We start from the raw sequence: 12470 nt of genomic DNA, 5'->3' as shown, positions 1-12470 counted from the left end.
TCTTGATAACTTTGGTCCCATTTGCATTTACATTTAGTTAGTTAGAGTTATTCATTATAAATCATTGAACAACAACAACAAAAAAGTTTTTTAAAAGAACCAAGGAGATCTTGCTAACATGTAATGAAGTATCCTGATTTATTCTGATTTTTTGGCACTTAACAAAAATCCATGATTAGTAATTCATTTCTCATTATTGTAAAAAATGTCTAATTGTTTTTAAGTAGTTTTGCTGAGAACAAGAATTCCATTAATCAGAGTGATTGATAATGAACAAATAAATAAAAATTTGAATATTTTGTAGCTATGAGATAGATGGCAGATTATAAACATGAGAGTGCCATATATATTCTGCCTTATTTTTGGACTTTCTACATAAATTCAGCTCTTGTTCTATATTTTCCCTATTAATATAACAGTAAACCTTTGCATGCATATTGACTATTTAAATTATATTCCATTTTATTTGTGTGTGTGTGTGTGTGTGAGAGAGAGAGAGAGAGAGAGAGAGAATGAGAATGAGTCAATTAGGGTTAGTGTCAAATGTCTGAGATTGGATTTGAACTCAGATCTTCATGTCTCCAGGGACGATGCTCAATCTGTTATGCCACCTAGCTGCCCTAATTATATTATATTTTAAAAATGAAAGTATTGTCAAAATTTTACTTGACTATTACATGTCTGCCTAATAAAAGCCAATTATTTTAGTTCAAGTAGAGGTTTTCTAACTACTAAGACTTTTCTGTGATTATTTTGTAGGAAGGGAGATTCATATCTAGAGTTAGGATTTTTTATGTACATATCTATACACCCTTAAGTATATACACATCTCCTAGCTTTATCAAAGAAATGAAGAAAAAATGTATCTCATAAAGTATTAGGTGAGTCAATATCAATTCCTGGAAACATTGACATAACTTAAAGAAGGCAGTATTCCTTCCACTATGAGATCCATATACTTATAGTTGGGAAGACAAAGTTTTTAAAGAGATATATCTGATGTTTATAAAAAAAAATGAAATAGCAGTTTTTCACAATTTATCTACTTCACCAAATATCAGTGATTTTTTTTTTGGTCGCCCTGTCCTATTACATTTTCTCTCTGATTTATTTCTCAACTATAACTTTTTTTTTTATTGTTTTAGGAAATCAGAATGATCATGTTGAATAATAAAATGGTAGTTCTCATGAACTAGCTGTTTAAAATGTTTCTTTTTTTAAAAATAAGGCAGGGACTGAAAATCATATTTCACATTGAATTGTAATTAGGTTTCTGTAGATATTGCTATCAAGGACAAGTTGGGTTCTGCAGCTAGGTGACACAGTGGATAAAGTGCCACACCTGGAGTTAAGAACACTCAGCCCCCTGAGTTCAAATCCAGCCTCAGTTACTTACTAGATGTATAACTACTAGACAAGTCATTTAACCCTCTTTGCCTTAGTTTCCTCATTTGTAAAATAATGTGGAGAAGGAAATGACAAACCTCTTTAGTATCTTTGCCAAGAAAATCCCAAATGGGATCACCAAAGTTTATACAACTGAAAAACGACCAAACAGCGACAATAAAATTGGATTCTAGGAATTTTGTAATTCTTATGAAAAGTTTGTTCTCTTTATATGAACCACCTCTTTATCTCTATCTCTTATATTCTTTGTAAAGTTCATGCCATTTTCTGTGTTTTTGGTAGTGGATACATATCTCCTTTTATTTTTCCAGAACATTTAGGGAGAATATTTAATCTGGATAAACTCCTCCAAATCAGAGCTCAATTTTGACATTGGCAGTTACTACATAGATGAACTTACAGCAAAAGTGCTTCCCCATCTCCTTTTTATTTAGAAACTCAATGGAAATTTTCCTTGTTCCCTGGTGTGTCCTTAGCTTGTTCCGAATAAGCCTTGTTAATGATGAATACCTCCTCTTGGAACTGCTGGGTTCTTCTCTCTAAGGCATGATGTAGTTGGGCAAAAATGTAAAACATCCTTCTCAGTTTATTGCAAGAAATTCAACATCCAACTAAGGAAGTTTTATCACATCCCTCATTCAGTTACTGTTTCCTACATTTCAAGATACCACATTATATGCTACCATATCCCCCCTGGCTCCTTCCCTCTCATTTTGTTGCCAATTTCTCTGACTTCTACCACACTTTGACTGGTAGATGTCATGAATCTGGGGCCAGCATTAATTAGAAATTTTCTAAATCTATTAGCAGAAAAGAGACACTTAATTCATTATGTCATCCAGAGTTGGATTTCTTTGCCTGATTTCTGGGACTGCTGTAGGCGTAGCTTGAAACTATTTAGAATTTTACATGGGCACTGTATTTTGTTGTTGTCATTGTTGTGGTGTGTTCGTTTTAAATGGTCTGTTTCAGTTCATCAGAATTTTAGCTTAAGGTTAACACTTTTATGTAAGATTAACCATGCCATGTTGTTTTAGTCATCAGAATTCTAAACCTCATTGTTCAAACAGTGATGTTCCAAATGTCATTTTAACATTTTAAAGCATTCTTTAGGAGCTTCAGGCTCACATTTATTCACATTTTTATCTTGCAGTTCACTTGACTTTAGAATGTCCCTTCTATTTTTTCCAACATGGTAATTATTTATGGAAATTGGTAAAAAACCTTCTCAGGTTTTGACAGACCTTTATGAGAACTGTACTTTTCTTGTTTTTATGGCCTTAAATCCAACCTTTTTGGGAACTATCATTCAGTTGTAGATATTCTTTGTACTGCAAAATTTTGCTATTAAGATTCATCATTTAATTCCCCCCTACCGGTCTTTTTTTTTTTAAACTTCCTCAAAATATACAGATACTGTTATTTTTCTATTCATATATATGGAAGAGTTTATAGGAACTTGATTTTTTTTTGCCTTCCCATGGAAATGATTAAAATAATTGTAATATAGTTGGTCAAATTTATTTTGGGTCATACTGATTTAAAATAAAAAGCAGCTTAAGTTGGGGGGAGGTGTTGCCTGCTTGACCATTTTGTTGCATGTAGATGGTCTAGATTAAAGAAAAAATACAATTGAATTGAAAAATACAAAAAAATACAATTTTTTTTAATGTTTTGTTTTCTTTTTTCTCATCCAGGGGAGAGACCATTCTAATTCAGACATTGCCCATACAGTGCCTCTCAGAAAGGGAACCTAAACACACCTAGCCAGTGTGTGCACCGAGAACCATTTAACCAGGAGTTAACAGTACCCTGACTGATGGTTACAGCAGCCTCCAAACAGTGACCTACATAGCCCTGCCTGGATGACTTCCCTACAGACCCTCAAATCCTTGGTGCCGCTGTGCTAAAGTGGAAACTCAAGGGAGATGCCTCAATATTCATAACCATTTAAAAATAAATGAAGATCTTACATACCTAATATATATATAATATGTATGTATGTATATGTTATACATATACCTTGTGTACACATGCTAATCGGTTCCATGGTTCCATATTTCCTTTATAATTAACAGTGGGACTAGCAAGCGCTGTGACAACACAAGGTTCCTACATCATTCAAGATGAGTTTGAGACACTGGAAAACCAAGCAGAACAAAACTACGCGTTTTGGAGAACGTCATGAAGTTAAGCACTGTAACAAGACTCTCCCTGATGCTCCTGAGGACTCCTATTTAACTGCATTGGAACAAATAGTGGTGGATTTGAGGGATGATGAAGTGTTAATACTTACCACTCCTTGTTATAGAGGAAAAGCAAACTGAAAAGAGTCCGTAAAACATCGGAAGGAAGTGGTATTTGGTGCTGTGAAAAACCATGCTTGAGCGAACAGGGACTGATGGGGAGAAGACCATATTTCTCCAATGGTTCTATTTCATTTAAATCTGGGGGCCACTTGCATTTCCCATGTGATTGTTCTAGACTTTTCGTTCACCAAGAGTTCTACATGAATATGGAAATGGAAACACTTCTATGGATATGCTTATACTCTGCTTTGGACAAGAAAGCTAGTTGAACACTAAGAAAAGCAGGCTTCTGTATTTTACTCTCAGGACCTTTTTGTAACAGGGCTACATTTGGCAAACTGCTCACAAAAGAAGACTGCACGTTTTAACAGCCACTGAATGCTCCTAATGTGTACATGTTTTTAATAATAGCAGAAGAGTCTCTGAGCAAATGTAGGAAATCTAGATTGCTCTGTATGCTTCTGTCTTCTTGTTTTTTTTTTTTCCCCCCCAGCAAGTCAGTTACCCCTTTTCTTCTTGGGCCTAGTGACATCCCCCCCTTTCAAAAAAAAAAAAAAGATGACTTACCTTTTTCATGGTGGCAGGTTAATAATGTTCTTTATAATATGTCATGTATTGTACTTGGTGGTCACTGGTAGTGTTAGGGGGGAAAATGCTTTATATACCTCTTCCTCAGTAACTCTTTCAAATGCAAGTTTTCGCGGTGGGGATTAAGGCACATAACAAAGGATCTTAAACCATGCAGTGTAAGCAATTAAAAAAATGTATTCCACAGATATAAATATTTTCTTTCCTTATTGCTGTGACACTATGTGTGATGGTAATATTTCTGAGAGTTTCAGATTTTTGCACATATGATTTTATGCATTATCAAAAGTTACTGCTGCCTTGAAAGAAAATGTTCTGTGAAATTTTTTGCAAAAGCTTTACTAGGTTTTTTTTAAATTGTGACATTTTGTAAAGGCAGGAAATGGATTAAAACTAGCATGCTAAATATATTTTTCAAAAAAAGCAATAATTTTACATGTACAGAAATTATCCTAACCTTTAATACTGGTGAGAGCAAGTTTACTTAATACAGTAATGGACTAGTGCAGTTTTTTTGTAGTAAATGGGCTTCTGATACAAAGATTTGTTTAAAAAAAAAAAAAAACAGCAACAAAAACCCTAAGGTGTGGTTTTTCTGTTCTAATGATTTGTTGAGTTTTTATAATTATTATAATTATAATTATTATTTTTATTAGACAAAGTTTGGTTCTGGATTCTACTTGTTATTGGTTTTGGATTACTTGACAGTTCATCTTACTTTGCAATGCTTGCAACAATGCAATGTAACTTGCTAGTGTATTTTTTTTTTTTTACTTATTTTCCCTCATATCCCTACACCAGATGTGTACCAGAATTCTCTGTAGTACTGGTATAATTAGGAATGTCTGTGCAAATACTTAGAAGTGACTGTAATTGACTGTTTTGTAAAATTATTTTGAGTGAAGTTGCATAGACACATTCCACTGTTCACCTGTTCTGTTGATTTATGTTTGATCATCCTTTGGGGTTCACACTAGCGATAATTTTTGCCTTTCTGGGTCCTGTTTCCTTGGCTTAAAGTAAATGGTGACAATTCAGGAATGCATCAAAGCTAGCTGCTTAGAACCCTGTTTGCTTCTCTATGTTTTTAGCTATTAAAAAAATTATTCTGTACCCAAAGTGACACAAAAGTGTAGTGTACATTTGTGATTTTTCAAAAGTGATATGGAAAATCCTAATTAATATTTGGAAATGAAAGCTTCTGGGTGAATCTTCCTTTTTAGAGTGTCTGACAGAAAGAAGAGGAAAATGCTGTCACTTCCATTACCAGGGTACTAATCAACAAAGTTTACAATCAGAATTTAGTTACATAGAGAACAACAGTAGGGGGAAATCAGTTTAAATAATTATATGCTGTGTTTGGTGCAGAAATCAGATTTTCACTTAATTAAACAAATGTGTGGGGGTTGAGGAACCTTCCAAGAATGCCAACCTCAAAGACAAGCTGTTTGCAGGAATGAAACTCTGGTTTATACTTTTCCATTTAAAAAAAATTATCAATGTTGTTGTATCGCTTCATTAATTCATTTCTCTGAGTTTGACCATAGTATTTAAAATGATTTGTGTTCCATATTTATTTAGCAAATGATCAGCATTTTAAAAAACTGCAATTTTAGCATGATATACTTCTGTAAACCATCTTCTGACTGTTACAGACTTCCTACTACCTCTACCAGAATCTACCTTTCCTTGCTATTTAACAGGATTTTTTACAGTGTTGCAGCTTAATGTAACTTAGACAATAAAGGGTTTGATTATCTATGCTGCAGATTCTCTGTGTATCTGCCCTCCTCTAATTCTCACTCATTCTCCATTCTCTTTTTTTTCTTTCTTTCTTTTCTCTTTCTTTAACTAACTTAAAGAAAACTTGAAAAAAATTACCTTCCAAAGACCTTTCAGGATGTTCATACTTGGTGCTATTTCTTAGTCTTTATAATGAATATATAAGGTGAGTGAATGAAATTCAGATAGATGCAAAGTATATTTTTTATAGATAATCTCCATTTTTATGTTTCTGTTTGCATTTCCTGGAAGTCTTTATGTCAAGAGCAGATGAATAAGTTCCAGGATGGCCAAAACAGAAGACAAATTACTGAGCCAATTGCTTTGAAAATTATTTATTGGTGAAAGCAATCCACAAATAGGATGTCTCACTGTTTAAAAGCCTAGAAAACACTGATTTTCCAGGATATAGTGGCAGGAAATGAACAATTTAGATTACCCAAAAGTAACTATTGGGAAAAAAACCTTTTAAATTTTATTGTCATAGAACTCATTTTCTGATTTGGCCAGTAGGCCGTTCTTTAATAATAATAAATTATATGTCCAATTTTCCTAATTTGTGTAGATATCTAAAGATTGAATAAAAATCTTTTGTTTCTTGTGTAACAAATACTATATAGTTTGCTAGAGATACAAATAAAAAAGCAAGATAACTCTTGCTTTCAAGAAGCTAACACTTGAATTGGGAGAAGACATCACAAACTAGATGTTTTAACTATAAGTTAGGATTAAAAAGTCCAATGAACAAAAGGGTGTGTAAAAACAAAACAGACAGTGACCTGACCTCTTCCATGCTATTTCCTTTAACAGTCTGTTTTCAATGCTGAACAATTTGACGATGCAAAGGACTGAAGTGCTCAGAACTTTTTTGGGGTCGGGGAGAAGGGGTGTTAATTGAAAATTATGGCTACTCAGGAAGTAAAGGCTACACATGTACCTTTAAGATATATTCTTTAAATGGATTTGTAGCTTTTGGCACTTAATAGCAAATTCTTTTTTCTCTGGTGACTTTTCAGTATCTTGACTAAGTTCTACTATATTAATGCAGTGTAGATAATGAATGAGAGTATCCTCCTGGATCAAAGAAAATGAACAAGGTTCTCATTCTCCTGGGAGGACAATTTACCTTTGAATATCTTGGTCAGATTCTTCTTTTTTGTAACATTCTCCATAATAAAAACTGAAGTATGGCAGTTAGGTTGTAGTAAGTGAAGATGGACTAAAGCAGGAGTACTTTCCTTCAGTTTCTCTTGTCACTGAGAGTATGAGTTCTCTATGATGTTTTCAGATTACTGAGTTCTATGCCCAGAAGGGCACATTCACTGGTAAAAATCACAAGCTGGCTTTAAGTGGATGACCTTCCATTGAACAATGAACTTTCAGTTAAGTCACAGCTCTCATTTTAGTTTAACTGATGCTGGAGAACTCCATAGGAGGAAAAAAGATTAAAAGATCACTTTTCCAATGAAAAATGACCACTTTTTTTCTACTATCCTTGCTGAACAAACCTAGATCAGTGAAATACAGAATACTGTAAAATTTCTATGCAATTATTTTTGCACTACTTATAATTACAATTTACATTGTTTTATTCTTCAAATTTTTAAAATATTGTGGAAGGAATTTTTGATTCAAATAGGTATAAGGCTAAGTCCTATCTAAATGTGAGATTCTCATTCCATGATTCATATTAGAACATGCGACTAAGATTAGTGAATTGCACTATTTTTTATTTCTGTTTTCACAAAACTAATGTATTTTATTGGTTAAGTTGTAAATATTATCAATACATTTAGATAATACCTCCTACAATTTGAGGAAATGCAAATATCTTTTCTGTGTTATTTGAATTTTTAAAAATCTTTCACTAGCCTCATTAGTTGGTCCAAAGTCACTGCCAAGGTCTCTTGAGCTGTTTTAAAAAAAAGTTTACCTTGCTACCTTTGTATATTTAAATCACTGACTCTTCTTATGCAAGTCTTACTTCTAATAGCTTTAATTCAAATCGTCACAAGTCTTGTTAGGTGACTTTTAAACCAAGCTATACTGCAAAACACTGAGCGCGATTTTTTTTTTTTTTAAACCTCTGGGACATATCCGTATGCATACCTGAATTTACCTCTGTTGTGGCAGCATAGAGCAGCTTTATTTTTGTAGTATACCTAGGTTCCCCAAATATATTGTTTGTACTTGTTGATCAGAGGATATAATTGGAATAAATCTTAACCATTCTTCAATTAGAATTTTCTAATTAGCCAGGATTTCAGCATAGCTGAAAATGAATAAAACATAGTGTAATGACTTCATAAGTATTCTCAAATGAAAAGATTATATTTATCTCCTAGGTTTCTTTCCTTCCCCCCAAAAAAGAAAGTGGCCACCCCCCTAAAAAAAACCCAAAACAAAACAAAAACAACCACCCACTTTCTCAAGGCATATGACATCTGACCAAAGAAGCCTTTTAAACTGTCAATTTATTGGGATAGCTGACAGCCAATGACCTTGTTCCTAGGCCAACGTTCTGTTTTTCCCAGTTTCCACAGTGTTCACAACACTCTCCAAGTAATCTTATTACTTTTCTGGAAGAAAGTAGTTGGTTATTTTTTCCAAGAGTGAGCCATTCTGTGTGCCTTTTCCAGAACATGTTATAATAAGAAATTGTTGGAATCTACTGGAAGAAGGTTGGGGGATTTGACAGTTTATAACACATGGAAATTTGTACCATAGTATATTGGGAGTAAGAAATGGGCATTTTCTGAACCTCAAAAAAAGTATATCCAATATTCATATGAATTTGTCTATTTATGGTGCCTGGATCTCTTTTTCCTCAACTTATTGTGCACCATGAAAGTGGGTTGTTAGTCCTCATGAAGGTGCTCCCAGATCCTCACTCTAGTGATGTCCTCTCTTACTTTTAAAGGTAAGTTATTCTTCAAGGGCTTTGTAAAGTTTCTAAAGAAAATGTGAAGTACTGATGTTATTTTTCTATGCAACAATCCCTTGGTCTGTTGGACTTCATTTAGCCAGGCGATGCAACGAAATGGCCAAGGTTTTGGGGGAAAGAAAATCCTGTAAATTCATCTAGACTTCCCACTTCCTCTCCTTACATAGAATGAAAAGAGAAAAGATTCTTCTTTGTACCACTCTATTAAGATGATTATGGGGGTTTCTATTTCTGATTGGTCTCTTGAAAGGGACTTGTTATTGAGTTTATTTCAATTCAGCAATGACAGATAAAACATTAATGATTTACTACACGATAAGCATCGTGCCAAGTTCAGACATAGAAATATAAGCAATTAAGAAAATCCTTGCCTTCAGGGAGTTTACATTGTAATAATAAAAGACAAAGCATAAATATATGAATTGGTACTAGAAAGGGGGAGTAGAAGGAAAAGAAAGAGGGTATTTTGTGACATAATGGGACTGAGAAATTGCATGGAGTCCTGAAGTATGTCTAGAGAACCAGGGGTAGAATCCAGATTTCATTTGGGGGTGAAAATTGTCAGAATTCTGGACTATGGTGGGGAGTTTCAAATATATACCTACATATATGTATATGAAATGTTTACACTAGTTATAAAGAATTATGCTAGGAAATTTGGGGAGTAAAAGGATGAAGAAGACATGCCCACAGAAGGATAAGAGAGAGAAGTGCAAAGTTATAATAGGCAATAATAGGTGATGGATGTATTTAAAGTATATAAAGATTTGCTTTGGGAGCTCAGCAATGGGAGATCACATGTTTACTTGGGGGGAATCAAGAAAGACTTATTAAAAGAAATAGCGATTGTTATATATCCTAAAAGATAGTTTTGACATGGATTAAGTAGGAATGCTAGGCAACTCATTTGAGTTTAAGAAACACTCACTAGAGAACTGTATACAAGGCACTGCTAGATGTTGGGGGATATAAACAACATGAGCAAAAATACTGAAGCAGTAAAGTGGGGGATGTTTTTTAGTGAAAAGTGTATAGTCCAGTGTATCTGCAGTTTAAAGTATATATTTAAGGCACTGTTGAGAGGTAAAGCTGGAAAGATAAAATTGGGACCCTATTGTAAAAGGCCTTGGCAGTCAAGCTGAAAAGTTTATATTTAATCCAATAGGCAAATTGGAGATGTAAGGTGTGATTTAGAGGGCATTGAAAGTTTCTGAACAGTGGATTGATATGATCTCAGATATCTTTTAGGATAATAATTCTGGCAATGTTAGCAGAATAGAGGGGGGGGGGAATGAAATAGAGGCGGTGAGACTAGTTAGACCACTGAAATACATTCAGGAGGGTTTGAGCTAGAAATGGGGATGGAAAGGAAGGAACAGATTAAGGGGATTTATTTGAGGTGTGATATGTTGTATTTAGTGGTATTTCATTTGGGGGATGGAGAGAGAAGTTTAAGATAATGCAAGGTTTTCAAATCAGGGTAACCAAAATACTAGAAATGACATGAACAGAAATAGAAAAGCAGCTTTGTGGAAGAAAAATTGTTTTGTCTTTATTGACTACAGATCTTGATCTGAGAATAGAAGTGAATTGAAGTGTCTAAATAAAAGTAGTAGTTGCAACTGGAGAAGATAAGGAGGAAGAGGCTGTGTAGAGAGAAAATGGTTTAGCCAGAAACCAAAAAGATGTTTACATTTGGGAGCAAAAGGGGGCAAGAAAAGAAGATATTGAAGGAAATAGAGGGATGATAACCTCTTAATGTACAGTATCATAAAAGCCAAGCAAGGAGAGTTAGTCAAGAAGGGGTAATCAATAGTATCAAGTGATAGAAAAATCTATGGATGATTGAAACTGAATGAAAATATTGTCATTGTGGTCATAAGAATTCAGTGAAAAAACACTAAGCAACTAATATGTGCAAAACAATATTCCAGGTTCTAGTGACACAAAGATTTTTCTTTTAAATGGCAGCATTCCTTTCTTCAAGGAAGTTATATTTTAGAGACGATTCAGAAAAAAGTGGTGGGAATTGAAGCCAGACTATTTAGGAGGTCATGAGATCATAGACTTAGAATTGAAGTATTATAAAGGCTAACTCAACTCCCCTCATTTTAAAAGTGAAATAACAGGCCAAATGATTAGTTCATTTTCTGAGTAAGAGTCTGAGGCAGGAATCAAATCTAGGTTTTCTGATTTCAAATCATTTATTATTTTTTTCTCCAAATCCATTAGTCTGAGGAAGTTTGGTGGCTAATGAGAAGTGGCCATTTGAAATATAATGGGGTTAAGGAAAGGGTTTTTTTTTTAAATTAGAGGAATATATATATATATATATATATATATACACATATATATGTGAATATATATACACACATATGTATACATGTATATGTATATATACATGAGGGAAAGGTGGCATTTAGCCCTTGGAGAAAAAATTCAAGAGGGAGGAAATAGTTGATAGAGCAAACACAGTAAGTAGAAGCAAATGACAAAGAAAAGGACAGGGAGATCTTGACAAGGAGGAAAGTTTCTATGAAAAATGAAAAAAAAAAGTGAGAATGAAGGTATAGATGTGTTGACATCAATTAAATCCTAGTTTCTGGCTCTAAGGAACATCCATTAGAGGTCTACGTGATACACTTAGTAAAAAAGTGAACAATAATTTTCATATGATGCACAATAAATGTATCAAAGGAATATTTGGAAATTAAAATAACTAAGTAAAAGGTAGAAACCTATAATGAGTTATTAAAAATGAAAATCTTGAAATAAATTCCCAAGCTTTGATTTTTGAAAGAAAATCGCCTGGTTTCAGCATCTCTGAGTCAGGAGGAATTTTAGAGGTTAACTAGAAGAATTGACTCCCAAATCAAAGTCACCTCTATAATATCCCTAAAAAGTGATAATCAGCCTCTACTTGATGATCTCTGCTAACAGGTATTTATTTATTGCCTTCTTGAAGCAACAGACACATTTCCTCTTTGATACAACACTAGATATTAAGAACTTTTTTCTAATACCATTGGTAGTCTCCCTTCTACAAGTTTTAGTCATTAGCACTGAATTGGGCCACCAGGGCCAAAAAAAGTTTCTGATTTTCCTTTCACATAATAACTTGCAGTTATTTCAACTCACCTATCATATTGTTACTGTCTTCTCATTTCCAGACCAAATATCCCCAGTTCATTCCACTGATTCCAGCATGGATTGATCTTGAGTCTCTTATCTTTCCTGATTGCCTTTTTTTAGACCAGGGGTTCTTGGGGGATAGTTTTCAGAAGGCCTCAGAATTTAATGGGAAAAATACAATTTTATTTTTAAAAACTGAAATTTAGTATTTAAAAAACCATTTTTTTTCTAGAAGAGATGCACCCCGGACTGCCAAAGGGGTCCATGACACTAAAAGAGGTTAAGAATCTCTGCTCCAGACAGTCCCT

General features: G+C 33.8%; 1 protein-coding gene across 8 annotated transcripts in view; it reads left to right on the top strand.

Annotated features, from left to right (window-relative positions):
• ZNF516 (zinc finger protein 516) overlaps positions 1-6066 on the top strand; it is a 144744-nt gene extending 138678 nt beyond the window's left edge. For all 8 annotated transcript variants that reach the window (XM_023496292.2, XM_023496291.2, XM_023496286.2 and 5 more), the window contains one exon: positions 3105-6066. In XM_023496292.2, coding sequence (XP_023352060.2) covers positions 3105-3164 — 60 coding nt within the window. In that variant the 3' untranslated portion in view covers positions 3165-6066. The remainder of the gene's footprint in view (positions 1-3104) is intronic.
• The last annotated feature ends 6404 nt before the right edge of the window (positions 6067-12470 follow it).

This window comes from Sarcophilus harrisii, chromosome 1 (genome assembly GCF_902635505.1).
Source record: "Sarcophilus harrisii chromosome 1, mSarHar1.11, whole genome shotgun sequence".
NCBI classification, from domain to species: domain Eukaryota; kingdom Metazoa; phylum Chordata; class Mammalia; order Dasyuromorphia; family Dasyuridae; genus Sarcophilus; species Sarcophilus harrisii.
This window is presented reverse-complemented; position numbering and strand designations above follow the sequence as displayed.